General features: G+C 41.2%; 1 protein-coding gene across 3 annotated transcripts in view; it reads left to right on the top strand.

The window, feature by feature from the left end:
- Positions 1-14,528, top strand: part of LOC142195205 (CYFIP-related Rac1 interactor A-like) — a 49,578-nt gene extending 35,050 nt beyond the window's left edge. For all 3 annotated transcript variants that reach the window (XM_075264796.1, XM_075264797.1, XM_075264795.1), the window contains 9 exons: positions 3,675-3,796; positions 5,753-5,858; positions 6,053-6,189; positions 6,459-6,536; positions 6,617-6,733; positions 6,915-6,994; positions 9,022-9,148; positions 13,253-13,323; positions 13,409-14,528. In XM_075264796.1, the coding sequence (XP_075120897.1) occupies positions 3,675-3,796; positions 5,753-5,858; positions 6,053-6,189; positions 6,459-6,536; positions 6,617-6,733; positions 6,915-6,994; positions 9,022-9,148; positions 13,253-13,323; positions 13,409-13,472 (902 nt within the window). In that variant the 3' untranslated portion in view covers positions 13,473-14,528. The remainder of the gene's footprint in view (positions 1-3,674; positions 3,797-5,752; positions 5,859-6,052; positions 6,190-6,458; positions 6,537-6,616; positions 6,734-6,914; positions 6,995-9,021; positions 9,149-13,252; positions 13,324-13,408) is intronic.
- Positions 14,529-24,515: the final 9,987 nt, after the last annotated feature.

Raw genomic sequence — 24,515 nt, 5'->3', positions numbered from 1 at the left:
ATGGAGCTACAGATGGGGGAGGGTAGAATCTCTGAGGTGTGGGACAGCCTTAAGGCAATTTCAGGACACAAGGAAAAGACAAGGCACCGAACAGTAGGGGACAGGAAGTGGCTTAACGAGCTTAATCTATTCTTCAATAGATTCGACTCCAAGCAAATGCTCCCTCCACCAGCATGTCAGCCAACCGTCCTCCCCTCACACACCAAGACCCAACCCCCACCGACCTGCGGTCAACTGCAATCTGACTATCTGATCCTGCAGGAGTCTCAGGTGTGTAAGGAAATGAAGAACATTAGAGCGAACAAAGCGGGGGGACCTGATGGTATAAGCGCAAGAGTTCTTAAAATGTGCAGTGACCAGCTGTGTGGTATTATAACGCACATGTACAATATGAGCCTGAAGCTGGGGGTGGTACCTCAACTGTGGAAAACATCTTGCGTGGTACCAGTCCCAAAGAAACCCAACCCGATGGGCTACAATGACTACCGACCTGTAGCACTGACATCACACCTAATGAAGGTCCTAGAGAGACTGGTCCTGACACACCTACGCCCCCTAGTGAGCTCCGCTCTGGACCCCCTCCAGTTTGCCTACCGGCCAGGCATTGGGGTAGATGATGCCATCATCCACCTTCTTCACAGAGCTCTCTCTCACCTGGAGAAACCCGGGAACACTGTGAGAATAATGTTCTTTGATTTCTCCAGTGCGTTCAACACCATTCAGCCAGGGCTACTGAGGGAGAAGCTGAACCTTGGTGGTGTGGACCATCACCTGTCCAACTGGATCCTAGACTACCTGACAAACCGCCCTCAGTATGTGAGAGCCCAGGACTGTGTGTCTGACACTGTGATCTGTAGTACGGGGGCACCTCAAGGTACAGTTCTTGCCCCATTCCTCTTCACACTGTACACTGCTGACTTCAGGCACAACTCATCCAGCTGTTACTTACAGAAGTACTCCGATGACTCTGCTATAGTCGGCCTTATCACTGATGGCGATGATAGGGAATACAGAGACTTAAACCGGGATTTTGTTGAATGGTGCCAGCAGAACCAGCTCAGGATTAATGCTGGGAAGACCAAGGAGATGGTGGTGGACTTTAGTAAACGGAGAGGTGCTCCGACCCCGGTGGAGATCCAAGGAACATGTATTGAGATAGTCAGGACCTATAAGTACCTGGGCGTGCTCCTCAATAATAAACTAGACTGGGCTGATCACCTGGAGGCGCTGCACAGAAAGGGCCACAGCAGACTCTACCTGCTCAGGAGGCTGAGGGCCTTCGGAGTCCGGGGGACACTTCTTAGGGCCTTCTTCAACTCTGTGGTTGCCTCAGCCATCTTTTTCGGTGTGGCCTGCTGGGGAAGCAGTATATCAACCAGGGACAGAAATAGACTTGACAGGCTGATCAGGAGGGCCAGCTCTGTCCTGGGGAGCCCCTTGGACCCAGTACAGGTGGTGGGTGACAGAAGGATACTGTCTGTGGTGACCTCCATGCGGGGGAACAAATCCCACCCCATGTATGGGACCCTGATGGGACTTGGCAGCACTGTAAGCGACCGTCTGCTTCACCCCAAGTGTGAGAAGGAGCGCTATCGCAGGTCCTTCCTTCCAACCGCGACCAGGCTGTATAATCTACATCAGACCAAACGAAGAGCTCTCCGCACAGAGAACTAATGATTATGAGGATGACCATGAGGTCTTCCTCTTTCTCTTCTGTTTTTCCTTAGCTGCCATGGACTCCTAGTATATCTTCTCTTCTCAGCTTATCTGTGTCTACGTCTGTAACATATTACTCTGTATTATCCTGTATCTGTATTACTATGCTGCTGTAACACGCTGAAATTTCCCCAAGGTGGGACTATTAAAGGATTATCTTATACTGCTGGGTAACTGACAGTGTGCTGAATTCAGAACACTGTGAACTTTGCTGGTATGTAGAGATATCTTGTCCCATTTGTAGAGATATCAGTGCCATTAGTTTCACCATCGAGGGTCCAAAATAAAAAATGCATATTCCCCTGTCCCCGACGCTCAGGTTTCCTCCTAGTGCGTTCCTGTACTTCTGCTAAATGGGTCTCTTCCAGAGAGCCGGTCACCACTGAGGCTAATCAGCGTAGGGCCTGCGATGTCACTACCTGTAGCATCACAGGTCTTTTCCTGAGGCCTCAAAAGCAATGGGGACTGGTGAATATGCATTTTTTTAATATTTTTCACTGCCCCGGCTGATTTAATAGTTAAAGGGGTTGTCCAATTTTTCCTGGACAACCTCTTTAAGTAGCGTTACAGTCTTCATCTTTTATTCTGAGGATTGGTGGGGCTCCAGGGGGTCTGTAATATGAAGGCAAAATATTATAAAAAGAAAAATATATAAGATGTCCTTTATTAAAGATAAAAAAGAAGTTTATTAGTAACAAACATGATCTCTACTGCAGCTCCCCTACTTTAGTGTTCCTTGGCAGACATTGATTTACTATCTAAAGCAATGTCCACATGTAATTGGATCCTAACAACAGAATGCAGGTATTGATATGAATGATAATTTGTATACACAAAGTATATGGGACTTTACATGAAGAACATGGAAGTCTTGTCATGGCCACTCTGAAGCTAAGAAGTGTCACACGTTGGTCTTGTACGTCACTTACTAAAAATGTTGCATTGTTTTCAATTATTTCTGTAAAAAAACTTTTATTGTTAAATGTGTTATGAGGTTTATTCTGTGGAAAATAAATAAGATTTATAGCTACAAATGATAACATTTAAAGTCATTGGAAATTTCTCAAAAACTAGCATAGCAAACATATTAAAATAACATTTTCCATAAGCTGCAGGTTCACACTTGGGCAACATTCACGCGTCTGTCCTGTCCAGATCTATCAGAAACTGTCGGCCGAAAAAGTGCTGCATGCCTGACTTTTTCATCCAGCAATTTTAGTTGAAAAAGGGGACACATGACAGACCCCATTATAGTCAATGAAGTTTCTTGGGCTCTGTTAGTGTCTGTCTTTGCATTTTCGAGTTATTCTGGTCTTCCAAAGGACTAGAAGAATAGAAAAGAAGATGTGATTGTAGCATAAGTATGTTGTGTACACTACACATATACACCAGGAACATCTCCCATATATAAATAACAAGCCTATAGACTTCAGTAGCCAAAAGTGTGCTAAAACTGCGCTTGATTTGTAATTTTTTTGTACTGGCAGACATATCCAAATGCATAGGCATACAATCGCATATGTCTGGGCAGTAGGTAAGGTGTAGTCAAAGAGCATGGTTTGAGCCTACTCTTGCCTAGGCACAATAGCTTTCCAGTGCCTTTTTAACAGGTAGCTCATGTCATTTTACTGTCATTGTAGGAGAATTTGGGATATTTTTAGTTAATGGTTAAGGGGTTTCAATCTGACCTGTAGGCAGTACATGAAAAATGGCTTAAGTATATAAGCAATAGTTTGGAGTTATAATATATTGATATCTGCTTATTTCTCACACATTCCCAGGGTCATTTATTGTAATTTTTCTATGTTAGATATTCACAAGTTCTAAAATCCTTACTGATCTCTGTACCAAACTCTGTCTGACTGACATATAACCTGACCCTCAAACATCTACTTACTTATCTGCAGTTTTCTGTATTTCTAACAGTGCGCAATATTTCCTCTGTTTACTGCCTGCAGATGCTCAGCCTACGGAGGCAGAGACTGTAGTGTGGAATCAAGTCAACTCTGTGCTGGAAGAGGCCCAGGGTATCTTGGCTGAACTGCAGTCATATCGGGGAGCTGGGCAGGAAATACGACAGGTGAGACTTCCTATAAGTATCACCCTCTTCCATATGGGTGAAGGGCTGGAAGTAATGCTAAGGTGGTGTTTATTATATTTCATTAAGAATACCCTTGTGTTTTGTACATGGCCCGTCAGCGATAATTTAATTATGGCGTTTGTTGCTAATTACTATTTATTCAAGTTATAATTATAAATAGGACAGGAAGGCTTGTTGGCGTCTTCGTCTTGTACTCTGAAAGATGGAGCGAATGCTTTCAATACATCAGGAAATGATTAGGGCAATATCTGCCTTTTAATGAACTGACATACAGAGATGTGCAAAAGTTTTAAGCATGTGTGGAAAAAATGCAGAGTGAGAATGTTTTGGTGTGACCACCTTGTCTTTAAAATAACATTAATTCTTCTATGTACACTTGTACAAGTTTCTGAAGGAAATCAGCAGATAGTTTGTTCCAAGCATCTTGGAAAACTAACCACAGATCTTCTATGGATATAGGCTTGCTCAAATCCTTCTTTCTGTTCATGTTATCTGAGACAGACTTGATGATATTGAAATCAGTGCTCTGTGGGGGCCATGTCATCACTTCCAGGACTCCAATCTCCAAAGGGTGGTCACACCAAATATTAATTTAATTTAAGTTTAGAGTTCCTTTGCTAATTTTCCATTTCCATCATGGTACGCACATCTATAAACATGGCACCAAAGCTGGCGTTACATTGGATGCTTCTCAGTGCTTTGCCTTTTTGTACCTCTCACCTTTATATAGTGTACCTTTATACAGTGTGCAAAAAATCATGTCATACAGTGCCTAATAAAAAGCTGTTTATAGTACAGTATTTAAAGGGCTATCCCCATCTTGGCATATCATGGCAGAGACATGAATAACTGTCTGTTAACCATAAGGATGGCATTAAGAGGTACAGCTGAGTGCTGCTGCTCCACATTGTCTCTGTACCTCCCATAGAGGTGAATAGGAGCGACTGAAACAGAGTAGCACAACTGAGGTATTCTGCTCCATAGTTCACAGTTACAGAAAGTGTGTCGCTAAATGTGCTAGGCTCTTTCTGTAGCTTCTTCACTTCTATTGGAGTTACAGAAACAGAATCTTGTTTTCTGTATCCATACGTTGCAACCTGGTTGTTGGAACTTGTGGCCGTTTCTTTCCTTCCCTGCTATGATTTGCTGAGATGAGAGTAACGCCTGGTTCACATCTGCGTTCGGTATTCCATTCGGGTAGTCCGCTTGGGGACACACACTCCCCAAACAGAATACTGAACGCATTGACAAGCGGTGAGCAATGAAAGCACACAAACCCCATAGACTATAATGGGGTCCGTGTGTTTTCATGCGGTGTCCACACGAGTCATGCAAAGAGTAAATGAGCAAATATACTTCAAGAACTACTTTCCTCTCCAAATGATTAGTGCGGACACTGCATGGAAAACACATGGATTCTATTATAGTCTATGGGGTGCGTGGGCTTTCATTGCTCACCACATTTTAATGCATTCGGTATTCTGTTCAGGGGATCCCCAAGCAGACTCCCCAAATGGATTAGCAAACGCAGATGTAAACCGGACCTAACCCAATAAAACAGTTTTATACATTGGTAGAATCACACATCGATAGAATTGTTAAAATAACAATACTTTACAGTTCAGATAGCATTATATGTTGCAAAAATAATATACATTTCTACCAAGTAGCAATGCCTCACAATACCCAGGTAAATCCCACAATTCATTGCCAATACCAACAAACAGTGACCAAAGAAGATTTCAATGCAAATGTAATCTAATAATATCATTATATAATTATAATAATAATGATCACATTGTCTAATTAATACAGCTAGGAGCTGGAATGTAGTCTGAAGTAGCATTATTATAGTATATCATCCTGATTCATTAGAATAGGCGATAAGGCAGTTATATGGACAACACCTTAGTCTTGTCATTTTAACTGTGCTAGGCCATCCAGAACCCATCAGATGTGCACCTACAAGAAGAAGCATGGAGAGCGGTCTGTCCTCTTGTAGCTAAACTAAAGCGATTCTATGAATTTTCTTTACGACTTGGTAAGTTGGTCATTGCTCTTATTGATCTAAAACAGGAAAAAAATAGATTACAGTCTCAATTAAAAAAATAAATAAATAATTGCTATGGATAAACCCATATATGTACTCCAGTATTCTATTAATATCACACATTTAATGTGGCATTACTCTGTTCCTCACAAGTATCTATATGACACTAATATGTTTTCTCACAGAAAATGCCCTGCACAGCCTCCTGGAAGCTCTTACATCGCCCCCATATGCTCCGACACAGCACCTGGAGAGGGAGCAGGCCCTGGCCAAACAGTTTGCTGAAATCCTGCACTTCACTCTTAGCTTTGATGAACTTAAGGTATGGTATAAGGGAACCAATTGAACTTAAGATTTTTTTTTTTACTATGATAGAAAAATTAGGTTTACTAATATTATGTAGTTTCGCAGCCTGTTTCTAATAAGTTGCAATATACTAGCTCATAGGTTCCCAAACTTTTGTTCACTGTGGGTGTCATCGAACTTGGCTGGTGGTTGAGAGCCACTTTCAAGTAAAAAGTAAATTCCGCTTTCTCATGAAAGTTAATCTCTTAAATTGGAATTGATCAAGAATAATTATTTTTCCCTTAGATGACAAATCCTGCAATACAAAATGACTTTAGCTACTATAGAAGGACTGTGAGTCGCAATCGATTGAATAATTTCCAGGTAATGGCTACTTGGTTTATGATCAGTTTAAGTCAAGAAAGTTCTTCTTATTATATAAGGAGGTTTGCTTTGTCTCTTAGGTGGACTCTGACTGTGATGTTAACAATGAGATGGCCAATCGCATGTCCCTGTTTTATGCAGACGCCACTCCTATGCTGAAAACTTTGAGCAATGCAACCACTAAGTTTGTCTCTGAGGTAAGTTTGATGGGTACAAAAGCAACTATAAACTGAACTGTGGTAGATGGGGAACTGCAGGACATGTTTGCAAACAGAAGAACATATTGTGGTGGATATAGAAATTGACACACAGGCTGATAGGCCTCATGTCCTGGATATATACAGTAATGACATTTATACTTTTTGTTATTCTCTGTAGAACAAGTCTTTGCCAATTGAGGACACAACAGATTGCCTGAGCACAATGGCATGTGTGTGCAGAGTGATGCTGGAGACTCCGTAAGTATTCAGACATGATCCGTAACCACTGCTCCAATAGACAGGCATAATAAAGCCTAAATATTCTGCGCACTCACCCCGTGCCCGCCTGACACAACAAAAGTGACAATGGGGGAGATTTACTACAAGGAGCAATACATATCCTTCCTTTATAGTTTCCATTTCATGTTAACACACTCCTAGCTTTAGCATAAAAACTGCAGCAAAATCTGCAACTAAAACTTTTTTTTTTTTTTTTTGTGCCATTTGTGTCATTTGACACGGGCATGGTTTAGCAAGACATTGCTGTGGCTTACTATAAAATGTGACTATTTTGCCACAACCAGAGCAAAATTCTGGAGCAAAGAAAATCAACTAATAGGTGGGATAAACTAAGACTACATATGCAATCTGAATATGCATAGAGTTTATCATTCAGCATCCGCCGCTGTAATACGTCTCACATATTTTAGACTATTCAGCCTAGGTTTGGGATATAGAATCCCTGCATAATGTTTCGGTGTAACAGTTCAAAATTATCATTATTATGAAGTTTTATTCTGAAGTCATACTGGTCATATAATGTCATATAATTGTCAGTCATAAGCCTTCTAGGGGTATTTTAGATTAAAAAAATCTTAATTATTGCATAATGAGAATTTCAGAAACTTCTTAATATACTTGTGGTTAAATTTTTCACTATTTTCAAGATCCTTGAATAAATAAGGACAGTTTACATTGTGTACATTTAGTTCTAGAAAATAACATTTTATATCATTGCCCACAATGCCATCAACGGTCCTAAAAATAAAATATATACCTATACATATAGCCTAGTATACAGCTTTGCCTTAGCTCTGACCTCCATCCACCCCCAGTCACTAAATGTGTAAGGGCTGGGGGTTAATTGAATTTTATCTGTTCATGCTCCGTATTTTTTGAACTATAAGACGCACTGGACTATAAGACGCACCTAGGTTTTAGAGGAGGAAAATAGGGAAAAAAAAATTTGAAGCAAAAACTGGTAAAATATTTAATATATGGGAGTTGTAGTTTTGCAACAGCTGCAAGGCCACATTGACAGGTGACCCTGCAGCTGTACGGGGATGCATAGAGTGTTTTTTTTTGCGGGGCCAGATGTACTTTTTAGTTATACCATTTTGGGGAATGTCTATTTCTTAGATCACCTTGTATTGAAAAAAAAACAGGAGGTGATTTAGAACTTTTATTTATTTCATATTTTTATTATATATTTTTAAAGCTTTTTTTTTTTTTTTTTTTTTTTTACTATTTTATTCCCCCCCGGGGGCTTGAACCTGCGGTCACTTGATTGCAAGTCCCATAGACGGCAATACAAGTGTATTGCCGTCTATGGGACATTCTGTTTATTAGTATTACGGCTGGTCATAGAGACCAGCCGCAATACTAATATAGCCGTGACAGGCCAGGGAGCCTCATTAGGCTCCCGGCTGTCACCCGAACAGGTCGGCTCCTGCGATATCGCCGCGCAGGAGCCGGCCTGCAACTTCAGAGGTACGGGGCCGGTGGGGACCGGCCCCGAGGGAGAAGGGGCCACCGATACTGACCCGGCATCCGCTGTACTAGAGAGGCGGGTGCCGGCAAGGGATAGACGCTGGCACAGGTGCCGGGGCCTGCGACATCGCTGTGCTCCTCTGCCCTGCCTGAAGCCAGCGGCGGGGGGACGGAGGAGCGGAATAGCAGCATCACTCCTCCCGCTGCTGGCTTCATGCAGGGCAGAGGAGCGCAGCGATGTCTCAGGCCCCGGCGTCTATCCCTTGCCGGCTTCCGCCTCTCTATTACAGCGGATGCCAGGCGCCACATTCAGACTATAAGACGCACCCTTCTTTTCCCCCCAAATTTTGGGGGAAAAAAAGTGCGTCTTATAGTCCAAAAAATACGGTAATAATGCTTTATAGCATTTAAAGAATATTTAAAAGTTTACTACGTATTTAGTCATGTAGAGATTTAGATTTGTATTAAGATATATCACACCTTTATAAAAATGTACTTGTTTCTTTACAATGCAGAGGGTACCGCAGCCGTTTTACGAGTACCGAAACACTTCTCTTCTGTATGCGAGTGATGGTTGGTGTTATCATTCTGTATGATCATGTGCATCCTGTTGGAGCTTTTGCAAAAACCTCCAAAATTGATGTAAGTATATGAACTTTATTTAGGGGTCTGCTTAAAATGCAGACATGATGAACTTGTATTCCCTTCCCTTTTGTAACAAAATTGAAGACAGACAGCACCTACCATAAACATTGCAACCTTATGTACACAGCTTTATTAAAATGAGTCTGTCATCAGAACCAAGCATATCAACCCAGTCCCAGATATATAAGTTAGAGTCTCTAGTCAAAGTCTAGTCAAAAGAGGGCATTGTGCTTGCCTCTTTGGAGCAATGGTAGAACCCTAATCGGGGTTGATGTGCTGGGTTCTTATGACATACTCCTTTTAATACTACATATTTTACTGAATCATAAGAGGTTTCCCATGGATGTGAATGGGAACTTTGCTTGGATCCCTGATTTCATATGGCATGTTCCATCACAAATTATATTGCATGCCTTATGTATTCGACTATGGCCTGGATGAGATTTGGTACTGTTGTCTTGTTCACTGCATGAACTGAAAACTTTCTCACATAAATTACACATTCACTGTGTTCATATTTAATATGGTTTGCACAACTCAAGTTTAGCTTGACATTTATCATGAAAGATGTACTATTGCTAAAATAAGTTAAAGGGGATTTCCAGGCAAAAAAAAAAAAATTTTTAGAAAAAAAAAAAAGAGGTGAGCTCCAGGCATCCTCTGCATTTGTTTACATGGTGTAATTTCCTGCTTTCTTATCTCATGCATTGTATCATGGTATTTGTAGGTTGACTCACACTACCTCCCTCCCTCCCTCACAACTCCCTGTTTCCTTAGATATCCCACCCACTGCTAGCCCTTCCCAACTAACTAACTGAACCCACCCTTCCACCCCATCATACTTACCTGTCTTCCTGTCCAGACTTCATTTTGCGGGGACAGCTCCTATTCTTCTTTGACTCTTTACTAAGTATTACGTCTTGTTTGCAGAGGGATCAAATACTTATTTCTCTATGCAAAATGCAAATAAATTTATAAAGTTTATAGAATGTGATTTTCTGGATTTTATTTTTGATATTCTATCTCACTGTTAAAATTAACCTACCCTTAAATTTAAAGACTGTTCATGTCTTTGTCAGTGGGAAAACTTATAAAATCAGCAAGTGATCAAATATATTCCCTTCACTATATATTCGTAGCAATCCCATCGGTTTTCCACAGAGTAAAATATTAGAACACCAGTCACATTCTGAAAACTGCCTGGTCAGCTTAATAAAAGTAAATATATAAATACTATCAATAATGGTGTATATAACTTTTCAGAATTATTTTTATCTGCATCCCTGTCTTTGTTCTCTGTGAAAGTTGACAGGACCAGTGTAAATTATTCATTTATGTTGGAGAATTTTATGACTGATATTATAAAACAGTTGTTCTCATTATACTAGCTGTCACTGTAACCAATATAAAAGCATATATGAGAAGAGAATATATTGGATAAAATGACTGGAGCATGTGAGGAATGTCAGAAAGGTGATTGATAATGGGATTTCTTAGCACTAAGTCATCCCAGAGGTGGCAGGTTGCACATTACTAACCTATTATTTGTGAACTGTATGAAGATGCTGTACGCAGTTTTACTGATCACCATCAGAAGACCGGAAAGGAGTTGACTCTTACTGTTATCTGTTCTGTAGGTCATGGGTTTAGAGATAGTGGTCTTATCATTAAAGTGTTTTTCTGTTGTTTTTTTTTTTTTTTTCCTTTAATAAATGTATACTTTATGCTAGGTTCACACTAGCGTTCAGCTCTCCATCATTCAGGTCCCCATGGGGACCCAAAAGACGGAGAGTCTGTCTTCTTATAAAGTGAAGGGTAAGAACACAAGCATAGTCACTATACAATGTACAGTGCTCTGCTTGGCAAACAAGTGATTGTTGGGGGTTCCGGGTGTTGGACCCCAACAATCTAATATTGATCATCTATCCTTATAATAAATCAATATCATAATCTTGGAAAAACCCTTTAATGCTGCCCTATCTGAGGGCAGTATAAAGTAGTGACGGGCATCCTGACTCTATCAGGGTAGTACTTACCTGCTAGAATACAGTAGTTTTCAGAGCACAGTGTCAGCCTTCAGTACTAGTATTCCTGAGTGGTGGACTGATTGACAACTTCCTCCTTATGCACAGTAACAGAGAGAAATCTGTCAATCAACAGTGGGTGGGAGGGGGAACCTACTACACATTAATACAAGAACACCAGTCTCACACACATTGCTCAGCATGTGCTATACCGAATACCCTGTGATTATATGGAAATTGATACATATTTCCCAAGAATGCAATATACCTTTAGAATCAGGAAGGATTTTACCATTATTTATGCTTCCTTCATAGAGCTTAAACCTGGCGACATATACCATTTAAGGATAGATCTGAAATAAATTATAGAAATTATTACAAATAATTAGCCATAACATAATAACTTAATGATGTTATACACAATCCATAGAAAGTAATTTTTGTTGCACACACCATTGAGATAGGTGAAAAAAATAGTGTTTTATTTATACAAAATTGTTAACGCCATTGACAGTGCAAAAGAATGTTGACAGAAAACTAGATCCGCAATATACTTGACGTTTCGGTCCTTAGACCTTCCTCAGAAAAAATCTATTTTACTGTATTAAGTTGGAGGCTTGAGGCAAGTGATATGAGATGGGTACAGTCTAGTGTAAGGGAGCTAGGGTATCTAGCAGGCAGGAGTAGTGTCAAGGCATTAACAATTTTGTATAAATAATACACTATTTATTTCACCTATCCCAATGGTGTGTGCAACAAAAATTACTTTCTATTGATACTGATGGGTCGAAGGACCCTTTTTGTTAGCACCAAATAAAATTACAGTGTGCGGTACCACTGATTTTCCTAGCTTAGTTATACACAATCCAGTCACATTAACGTAACCACCTGTCAAAATACAGAATAACCACTTTTTGCAGAGCGGACTGCTGCGAGACGTGCAGGAAGAGAGGGGATGTTGTGATGATGTTCACTGGGATGTTGAGTAGAGATGAGCGAGTACTGTTCGGATCAGCCGATCCGAACAGCACGCTCCATAGAAATGAATGGATGCACCTGGTACTTCCACTTTGACGGCGGCCGGCCGCTTAACCCCCCGCTTGCCGGCTACGTCCATTCATTTCTATGCGAGCGTGCTGTTCGGATCGGCCGATCCGAACAGTACTTGCTCATCTCTAATGTTGAGCCATGCCAACTCCAGTGCCGTAGCCAGCTGCGCTAGGTTATGCGGTTGAGAATCCTTGGCACGAACAACCCAATCGAGGTGGTCCCACAGATTCTCTATTGGGTTCAAGTCCGGGGAACTTGCTGGCCAAGGAAATACGGTAAACTCATCCTGTTGCTCCTTGAATCACGCACGTACGCTGCGAGCTTTATGACACATCACATTGTCCTGCTGGTAGATGCCATCGTCCTGAGGAAAAACAATTCGCATGTAGGGGTGAACATGGTCCGCAAGGATAGATGCATATTTGTGTTGATCCATCGTGCCTTCCACAATGATACGTAGAAGGCACTGTGTGTGTATATATATATATATATATATATATATATATATATATATATATATATATATATTGGTTATTTAACTTTGACTTCAAAAGTAGGTGGTGGTCACATTAATATGACTGGACTGTATATGTAAGTTATTACAATATTAGAGCAGTTGGGCATGGAGACATACAGGTTCTGTATGGTATACTTTGGCACAGATGTTGCTGCTGGACCAGTATATCCTGCACGCTTGTAGGTGACTGATGCTAGCATCCCAAGTGGTCCCATATTGGTCCCAAAATGCTCATCTGGCAGTGTTGCAGTCTGGCTGGAACATTCCTGGGAAGCCTTGATGAGCATTATCCTGCTGAATGCCATGAAAGGAGCATATAGTGTCCTTGGTATCCACCAGATGGGGCATTGTGTTGCTCCACAGCAAAGGCAAGATTGAAGCATTCACCATGAGGCTTCCATACTAGAAAATTCAGAAAATGTGAAGGATAAACAATATCTTTAAGGCACATATTCTTTTATGCTGTTTATATAACAGTTATATCTGGATATTCATATTTCTTACTTGTAGATGAAAGGCTGTATCAAAGTGCTAAAAGATCAGCCATCAACAAGCACAGAAGGTCTACTGAATGCTCTGCGGTAAGTTCTGAATTTTACAATAAGACCTAGAATTGAGGCAACAAATAGGGCATGTTTAATAACAAACTATTTTCTTCTGTCTTAGATATACAACCCGTCACCTCCATGATGAGACCACATCAAAACAGATCAGAGCTCTTCTCCAATGAGCCACTGCATGTGAGCCACCCATGCAACAACACTGTGTGAGAGAGAAGAGGGGCTTTGTTCCTGATCTAGTGGATGCCTTGACCCTACATCACTTATTAGTTCTGCTCATATAGAGTGACATGTCATGTAGTGAGGCTGTGAACACCAATGATCCTTGTAAGGGCCTGTACTAGAGCTTCACTGTGGTCTGTGTTCATGACTTTACTGCAGAGTACTAGAGTCCTCCATGTCCCTACAGGTCTACTGTCTGTTACTGTTTTGTAAAGACATCTGCAAATATTTCTGTAAAATAGCTTTACAATGTATACAATCCCCATGCATTGCCCCTTGCTGTGGAATGCGAAAGGGCTATAAATATATATATTTTTAACGTCAGTAACTGTCGCTGTTCTATAAGAGAGAATCCCTACTATGTTATTGGTGTCCACAGCCTTGTAACTACTGCAGATACTCTATAGTTCTCCCTACAGCACAGAGTTCTGAGGTTATTCTTTGTTGCCCTTTAGAGTCATATGTATCAATACAACTCTGAGTGTCAATATAACATTCTAAAACTGATCCATCAATCGGTATCATCATGTGACAGTGAGATACATATCTAAGATGTGCAAGTGCTGGGCACACGTTATTAGAAATAGCGCTGTATGAAGAGTTGTATATATACCTACAAGCACACTGTGTCCAGAGTTTTCCATATTATACGCAATATGGCAGTCGGTTACAAAGCCTTGTCAATCTATAAGCCTGGATCAGAGTTTCAACCAAAAACACAAATATGCACAAATATCCATCATCAGGTAGAATAGTGGATTATGCCATCACATGAGCCTGATATACATATATATGTGCGTGTGTGTGGACACTGTATATCTCAAAGTCATGTAATTTAGTATTACACGTGCCAAGATGGAACATTTGTAAGAGTACAAAGAATACATACACATGGACTCTCTATAAGGACTCCAGCTGGACTCTGTGTCTCATGAGACATTATAGCTTCTGGTCTCTCCAGTGATCCTTCTGAAAATCTGATTCAATAAAATGTCCTGTTCTGATTTGGTGGTGTCTTCTGAAATCCTCTTCTCTCTATCACAGCTAACACCAGCAGGGGGCAGCATGGTCTAAAGATATGAAAATGTGTAACATTTTGTGAACGTCTGCTTAGCTATGCTGAACCATAGTGTTAGCACATAAGTCCACACTTAGGCCTGGTTCACATCTGTATTCAGTATTCCATTCGGGGAGTCCACTTGGGGACCCCCCGAATGGAATACCAAACGCATTAAAGAGTGCTGAGCAAAGAAAGCGCACAGACCCCATAGACTATAATGGGATCCATGTGTTTTCCGCGCGGTGTCCACACCATTCATGCGGAGAGAAAAGTACCATTATAGTCTATGAGGTCCATGTATTTAATTGTTTACCGCTCTTTAATACATTCGGTACTACAGCGCTGCGGAATATGTTGGCGCTATATAAATAAAAATTATTATATTCCGTTCGGGGGTCCCCAAGCGGACTTCCCAAATGGAATACCGAACACAGATGTGAACCAGGCCTGAACGACAGTCTTCCTACAAACTAAACATGTATTAAAGGATTCCTGTTACATTGGTTTACAGAAGAACTCCTACTATTCTTGCTCACATAAAATTTCTTAAGCAATTCAAAAAGCCATAACTCCAATTTTTGATTTGAAATGATAATACCACACCCTCGACAATATATTATTATACAGAGCTACCATTATATATTATTATTTAGCAATATGCCATGAACCGCTCCCCAAATGTACTTCTCACAAGACAAGTCATAGCGTAACTAGTGTGAAATTGCATGAAAAAGGGATTCCAACAGGCTGGGACCCAAAAAACAAACAAAAAAAACTGGTCATGGTGTTTGACAAACAATTTGGTTTCAACACTGGATGATAGTTGTAGAAATTTTATGAATTAATTGACAATTTTGGTGCAAATACATCTTAGAGCTCCTTTACACATACATACATACATTATATATATATATATATATATACACACACACACACACATATACAGACACACATTGTATGTGTACTTATACATTAGAACCACAAGCAAGTGAAGTAAATAACATTATTTGGCATTAGTTTCTGTTACGCTAAGTTCACACTAGCGTTCAGGTTTCTGTTCATGAGGTCCGTCTGTAAAATGGACATCCTATTCACTTAAAGGGATCCTATCATTGAATACCTTTATAACCCATTGATTTCAATGCGTAGACCGGCACCCATTGAAGTCAATGGGATCTGTTTTGAAGCACCTCGCTCTGACATGTGTATACGTGTCTAAATGAGCGGCGCGTTACTCCGTGGGAATGGGGCCTTAAAGGGATTCTGTGATACAGAGCCAGCTCCAGACTTATGTGGGCCCTTAGGGGACAGAGTCTCAGTGGGCCCCTTTGTGGTATGGTAAAACATGTTGGAAGCTTTCCTCTATCATTTTTCTTAACATTTCTAATGGAAGAAAAAGTCCTGAATACATAACTTTTTCTTCTGTGAGAAAAGTAAAAACCATAACAAAAGATATAGGTCATCAGTATAAAAAAAATCATTATGGGGCCAGAAAGCCCCTTTCATTACCCAGAATAAGACTCCAGGGGAGGAGGGAGTCATCAGCTCAGACATTTGAGGCAGGGTAATGTTGAGGAAGCAGGATCACTTTAAGGGGATTCTGAGGAAAGGTTGCACAGGCATGGGTATGGCAGATAGCAAGGAGGTGATGCTACACAGGAGCATCCGAAAGCATACAGCAGCAAAGAGTAAGGGAGCGTTCACACTACCGTCTGTGTCCGACAGGTAGTGTCCGCTCCTAGTGTCCGTGACACCTGTCATTTATTTAAATGGGCATCGGGTGCGTTCTTTTGCACTCCGTGCCTTTCCTTCACTGTCTGCATGTAAAAATGTCCGACTTTTCAAGCGGACAGAAAAACCTGACATGCAGGGAACGCCCCCTTAGATGCAGGGAACGCCCCCTTAGATGCAGGGAAGCCCATGCAGACAGTGTTAATTGTGTAGTTACCCAAAAATATCCTTTAATTAAAACTGCAAGGCCAAAAAGATAAAGTGAAGCAGTCAGCACCCGGCAGCTCGGTGAGCCCCCCAGGAGCACGGGTCCAAGGCAGAGACAAACCAGGTACAATAATAACAGAGACATTATGAACAATTAAAATTGTGTTCACCACAACTACATCCTTGTTTTGTGTCACTGTGAAGTCAGAACAAAGAAACCGCCTAACCAAGGTTTTTACTTAGTGGTTAACAAACAGAGGTAGAAACACACAAAACCGTAATAGTACAGATGAGACTCAATCTCATGAGCTAGTGTGCCCCCCCTGTTATCACAGGCAACCCTCACAGAATAGGCCATTCATTAGCTATTCCCTTGGAACAACATGGACCAACCAACTAGAACTGACTCCTCATGCAAACTCAGAAAGACGCGGAGTCCACTCTTTATACAGTTGTTAGGGCAGATTGACATTTCACTTTTTCTGGTGAGACTCAAGCATTCTCTTTATTCATCTGCAGGTCCATATTAGTAGTAGTTTATGGTATACCAGAGAGAAGGTAAAACATAAATTCATGAGATTTTGTGTATCAAGACTGTTTATAAAAAGAATCTTACGCAGTTATAGCTAAGAGGGGGTTGGCTGTGGGCTAGCCAATCTCTGACACAAAGCTTATCAACAAATTTGTGCGAAGATATTCCATAGAAGAAAAAATCTACCCATTATGACCTCTGAAAATGTTATATAGTTTGGTTGAAAAAAGACATACGTCTATGAAGAACAGGGGATGGGAAACGTCATGACAATCTATGTTGTAAAAGACAATAGAGCAAAATACAAACAAGACCAAGGCAACTGGATGGTAAGCTGATAGCTACAAAAGTCAATAATAAGGGACCAAAATGGGAGAAAAAGTTGCAGGAAGAGGATGAGTTAGAGTGATGTTGCAGGAAATATAAATTGCTGTTCCAGATGTTTTACGGCCTTGCAAGGCAAATGGAGAGGGGTTGTAGTGATTTATATGATTTGGTAAATTGGGAAGTGAGAGCGCTAACAAAAGTAGATAAGCTTGGAAGACAAATAATATGGAGGCCATGATGGGAGGGGTATAGAAGCTCAATGGGAATGAGGAGGAAAAGGGGAAATCCAATGATAAAAAATTAAAATAAAGGATTTTTGAGTCTAAAATAGAAAAATAAAAGCTACATTTTAGATGATATTGGGGACATGGAAAATTTTGACTTCATGGGAAAAAAAATCAGACAACTAAAAAGGGAAGGAGGCACAATGGGGATATTGGAAATGGACATAATCAAAAGGAAGACTCAATTATCACGGTATTCAATTGACTCGCATTGAATAAGGTGTAAATGACAGTCTGAAATACAATCAGTTCGGTAACACTGGTCAACAAATTTTCAAAAATTGTTTGTTTCTGAAATGAAATGAGTCATTCCCTAATGATTTTTATGTGCTGAATTCAAATATCACAAGGAAAACTGTCAATTGGCTCTAGTTTCTATGATATCGAAGAGTTCTCATTTTACAGTTTTGTGAATTGTATAGAATATGATACATATTTATTACTTCTGCAATAATAGAGGTGCAAGTTTACTGTTCTTAAAATTTTGGAAATATATTCTTAGGAAACTTAGTTCTATCTAAAATCAACTATAATTTATAGTCATATCTAAGAATTTTTTACAAATGAAGTATGTTTATTGAACTTTGGAACGTAGATCCTTATTGAATTGCTATTCGGCTCCTTTACTCAGGTCTCTTGTATTCAGACATGGGATTGTCTCTGATAATTGTCCAGCAGTAGTCTGCAAGCATTGATGGGTTCCATTTACCCTGATATCTCTTTTCCACAGTAGCAATTTCCTGATGAAATTGTTCACCATGTTCATCGCTCACCGCTCCACAGTTTGGTGCAAAGAAGTCTAGATGAGAGTGTAAGAAATGAATCTTTAAAGACATGTTACATCCCAGGTTTTTATATGCCTTCAGGAGATTTTCAACCAACTCTTCATAATTATCTGCTTTGGTGTTTCCCAAGAAATTAGTCATGACTAACTTGAATGCTTCCCATGCAGTCGTTTCTTTGCCATGCAGCAAATGGTAAAACTCGTCATCTTGAAGAAGCTTATGAATCTGAGGACCAATAAAGACTCCTGCTTTTATCTTTGCTTCACTCAACCTTGGAAACTTACAGAGGAGATATTTAAATGCCTCTTCATTTCTATCCATTGCCTTTACAAAATTCTTCATAAGACCAAGCTTGATATGTAAAGGAGGTAACAGAATCTTTCCTGCTTGAACAAGTGCTGGATGCATAACATTTTTAGTCCCTGGCTGCAGTGACTTTCTGAGTGGCCAGTCTATTTTCTTGTAGTGTTCTGATCTTGCACGACTGTCCCACTCACATAGGAAGCAGCAGTACTTGGTGTATCCTCCCTATAGACCAAGCACTAGCGCTACCACCTTCAAGTCACCACAGAGGCACCACAGATGTTGATCATAGTTTATGCATCTCAAGAGCTCTTTCATGTTGTTATAGGTTTCCTTCATGTGAACAGCATAACCAATTGGAACTGATGGTAGTGCATTGCCATTGTGAAGTAAGACAGCTTTAAGACTTAGCTTTGATGAATCGATAAATAGCCTCCACTCATCGGGGTTATAGCTGATTTTGAGAGCATCCATTAAACCACAAACGTTATTGCATACAACAAGATCACCCTCCATGAAGAAGAATTGGACAAGAGACTGTTGACGGTTCCTAAAGAAAGAAATTCGAACATCATCTGCCAACAGATTCCACTGTTGAAGTCTGGAACCTAAGAGCTCGGCCTTACTCTTGGGCAGGTCTAGATCTCTAACAAGATCGTTAAGTTCACTTTGCGATATAAGGTGCGGTTCAGTGGAGAGTGATGCAGGAAAGTCTGGATCTGACGAGGTAGATGGTTCATGACAAACTCCTTCTTCTTCCTCGTCAGTGGAATCGAGCGAGAATGTTTCTGGAGCATTTGGAACTGGCAATTCTTCAGAATGAGCTACTGGGTGTATCACAGATGGAATATTCGGATACTGTAAAGGCCACTTCTTTCTTTTTGAAATTCCTTTCCCAATTGGAGGCACCTTGCAGAAGTAGCAATTGTTGCATACAATAACTATATTCCAACAAATATGCCAGTGGATGATGCAATACTGATGATGCCAACTTTTCTCAGTATTGTATTACAGGCTGTCAGAAATATAAAGTGCACGTCTATATCATGAAAAGTAAAGCCAATTTTAAAATTTTAGCATCAATTTCAATCTCAGCACCCCAAAATTAGTTAAGAACAACTGGTTTGATGCCCGAAACATTTTGGCTGTTAACCAGTGTAATTTAATAAAGAACCTTAAGTTGAAATTCAGTTCAGAATAGGTATTTTTTTCTTATGACTGATCCTAGCACAACAAAGACAATGACATTTATATAAACCTGTCACATCAGGAAACATAATAACCAATTTGGGATTGTTTTACATGTACAGTTTGGGGTTAACAAGCTGTGTATATTGATTTACCTAATAGGGAGACCTCTGAATATATTCAACAACCGCTATTTTTCATTGCACATTTTGCTTTATCATTAATTCATTGGCATCTTGTTCTTATGGAAAGTGTTGCATCAGCTCAAGCTATTATCAATACCCTTAACAAAAATTATTTTAGCACTACGCAGCTAAAAAGCGCTGCAGAAAAAATTGCGGAGGCAATACATCCTGTTTTTTCCCGCAACGCTTTGCAGAGAAAGTTCGAGCAGTTTCCTCTGGGAGTTTCTGCTTCAATTATACCTACCGTATTTTTCGGACTATAAGACTGAATGTGGGTTTGCAGCATGGCCACGCTTCTGCCACCGCTGGTTTTCTTCAGCGGCAGTAGCGCGGCAATCCGCAGGCCCCGGCAGTTAAGACAGTCCCCGGCATCTGCTGTAATAGACCGGCGGATGCCGGGGAGTGTCTTAGCTGCCGGGACCTGCAGATTGCCGCGCTACTGCCACCGCTGGTTTTCTTCAGCGGCAGGAGTGTGACTATACTGCAGGCCCCGGCAGCTAAGAGACACCCCGGCATCCGCCGGTCTATTACAGCAGATGCCGGGGACTGTCTTAGCTGAAGAAAACCAGCGGTGGCAGTAGCACGGCCATGCTGCAAACCCACTGCTCCTCCGCAGGTCCCGGCAGTCAGTTAGCCCCCCCCGGCCTCATACCTTTAGTGATGCAGGCCGGCTCCTGCACGGCGAGGCCGCAGGAGCCGACCTGTTCCGATGACAGCTGGGAGCCTAATGAAGGCTCCCAGGCTTGTCATAGATATATATTACTATCGCGGCTGGTCTATGACCCTCCGCGATAGTAATGTATAGAATCTCCCATAGACGGCAATACACTTGTATTGCCGTCTATGGGACTTGCAATCAAATGATTGCAGGTTCAAGCCCCCTAGGCGGGGGATAATAAAATAGTAAAAAAAAAAAAAAAAACACAAAAAAAATATAATATAAAATAAATAAAAGTTCACCTCCTTTCCCTAGAATACATATAAAAGTATAACATTACTGTGAAACATATACATTAGGTATCCCTGTGTCTGAAAATGCCCAGTCTACACCTGGCCCCACAAAAAAAACGCCCTATACATCCCCGTACAGCTGCAGGGTCACCTGTCAATGTGGCCTTGCAGCTGTTCCAAAACTACAACTCCCATATATTAAATATTTTACCATTTTTTGCCTGAAAATTTTTTTTCCCTATTTTTCTCCTCTAAAACCTGGGTGCGTCTTATAGTCCAGTGCGTCTTATAGTCCGAAAAATACGGTATATATTAATCACACTATGCAATTTGCTATTTCAAATTAGTTCACGGAAATCACATTGGGGGGATTCATTATTATTATGTGATTTTTTGGGGCGCAAAATCAAAAATATGCGACTATTTAACACCACCTGTGAATAAAATAGTTTTGTACTTTTCTCCCAACATTTCTATAAAAGCGGCCTAAATTATGTGACATCTAAACCGGCATGGAGCTTATATAGATTTTCATCTCTAGATGCAAGGACACCAAGAGGATGCACCTAACTCATGATGAGACTCAGCCACATCATCAATTAAGCATGTTCTTGAGTGGCACAGGAGACATAAAGACTGCCATATGAAACACCAGTCTTCACGAATCCCATATTGCCTTTTTTGTGCCAGCATCACAACAATAATACTTCTAGGCCCCCGACACTTAATAGTGAAAAATGGACGTGACTGACTTTTTTAAAAACTTTTTTCATTGGTCCGTTATTAGAACAATGGAAGTCAAGTCCATACACGTCAGACACTCAGTGAAGCAGATAGCATCCCTTTATGGCCACGTAATTACTTTTTTTCCATTTAGCCAGTGACATTTTTTTTTTTTTTTTTTTTTTTAACATGATACAGGGAGTCTAGGGTTGAGAAACTTAGGTCCTTGGTCTGTAATTTGATAGTCCCTTTAGTCGAAGGCTCACCGATGAGACTTGGTATCCCCAGCATCAGGTCAGGGACAGACTAGGGCTTTCTTCATTTTTCTAGCGTGAGCCTGGGTACTGTCCTATTTAGGGCAGGAGTGTTGTTCAGAACAGAGGGAAAGCCTGACAGAGCATAATATGGCTAGTAGTCCAAGAGGACTGGAGGAACCCACAAATGTGGCTGAGGACTCCAGTACCAGAATGGTGATCCCCTTTGTACATCCAATAACTTACTGGTATCCAGGCGTACATATCTTGTGAAGGATGGAAGATCAATCCATTTATATCTGTGGTTGATGGCACAATATTAAGGCATATGATATAACTACTCAGCCCCCCATATGGTCGTCCTGTCCACTCTGTTTGCCTGGTAATATATATATATATATATATATATATATATATATATATATATATATCCCTATATTATAAAAATGAATTTCTGTCTGTCTGTCCGTCTGTCCGTCTGTCTGTGCTCTAATGCGAACCAAACGACTGGACCGATCTTCACCAAATTTGGTACAGAGATACTTCAGATATCCGGGAAGGTTTAAGACGAGACTCCAACTCGCTCGGACGTACCGTTGCTGAGATACAGCATTCCAAACACAATGCCCCCCCCCCTTAGCCAATACAAACCTGAAAGTCTTTCACTCATATTCCAACTGCAATACACATGGTCACTCCACATGCACAATACAACACTGATATCCAAACTGAGATACACGCATCAGAGGATTAGATACACAGATCAGCACACAGTATCACACGCCAGAGGATTAGATACACGAGTCTGCACACAGTCCCACAAACCAGAGGATTAAATAAGCGCTTCTGCACACAGTTCCACATGCCGAAGGATTAGATACACGTGTCTGCACAAAGTACCACACACCAGAGCATAAGATATGCACATCTGCACACAGTACCACATGCCGTAGGATTAGATACGTGCATCTACACACAGTTCCACATGCCGTAGGATTAGATACGTGCCTCTTCACACAATACCACACAGGGGAGGATTAGATACGTGTGTCTGCACACAGTACCACACTTTGGAGGATTAGATACATGCCTCTGCACACAGTACCACAAGCCAGAGAATTACATACATGTCTCAGCACACAGTACCACACGGGGGAGGATTAGATACGCACATCTGCACACAGTACCACATGCCAGAGGATTAGATATGCGCATCTGCACACAGTACCACATGCCAGAGGATTAGATACGCGCATCTGCACACAGTACCACTCGCCAGAGGATTAGATACGCGCGTCTGCACACAGTACCACATGCTGTAGGATTAGATACGCGCATCTACACACAGTTCCACATGCCGTAGGATTAGATACGCACCTCTTCACATAGTACCACACAGGGGAGGATTAGATACGTGTGTCTGCATACAGTACCACACTTTGGAGGATTAGATACATGCCTCTGCACACAGTACCACAAGCCAGAGAATTAGATACGCGCATCAGCACACAGTACCACACAGGAAAGAATTAGATACGCGCATCTGCACACAGTACCACACGCCAAAGGATTAGATACGCACGTCTACACACAGTTCCACACGCCGTAGGATTAGATATGCGACTCTTCACACAATACCACACAGGGAAGGATTAGATACGTGTGTCTGCATACAGTACCACACTTTGGAGGATTAGATACAAGCCTCAGCACACAGTACCACAAGCCAGAGAATTAGATACGCATCTCAATACACAGTACCACACGCAAGAGGATTAGATACACGCATCTGCACACAGTACCACATGCCGTAGGATTAGATACGCGCGTCTACACACAGTTCCACTTGCCGTAGGATTAGATACACGCCTCATCACACAATACCACACAGGGGAGGATTAGCTACGCGCATCTGCACACAGTTCCACACACCAGAGGATTAGATAAGCACGTGTGCACACAGTACCACATGCCGTAGGATTAGATACGCGCGTCTGCTTACAGTTCCACATGTCAGACGATTAGATACGCACATCTTCACACAGTTGTACACGCTATAGGATTAGATACACACGTCTGCATACAGTACCACATGCTGTAGGATTAGATACGTGCGTCTACACACAGTTCCACATGTCAGACGATTAGATACGCACATCTTCACACAGTTGTACACGCTATAGGATTAGATACACACGTCTGCATACAGTACCACATGCCGTAGGATTAGATACGCGCGTCTGCTTACAGTTCCACATGTCAGACGATTAGATACGCACATCTTCACACAGTTGTACACGCTATAGGATTAGATACACACGTCTGCATACAGTACCACATGCTGTAGGATTAGATACGTGCGTCTACACACAGTTCCACATGCCGTAGGATTAGATACGCGCCTCTTCACACAATACCACACAGGGGAGGATTAGATACGTGCGTCTGAACACAGTACCAC

Source organism: Leptodactylus fuscus, chromosome 2 (genome assembly GCF_031893055.1).
Source record: "Leptodactylus fuscus isolate aLepFus1 chromosome 2, aLepFus1.hap2, whole genome shotgun sequence".
Taxonomy (NCBI): Eukaryota; Metazoa; Chordata; class Amphibia; order Anura; family Leptodactylidae; genus Leptodactylus; species Leptodactylus fuscus.
The sequence above is the reverse complement of the archived record's forward strand: the minus strand, read 5'-3'. Positions and strand labels throughout refer to the sequence as shown.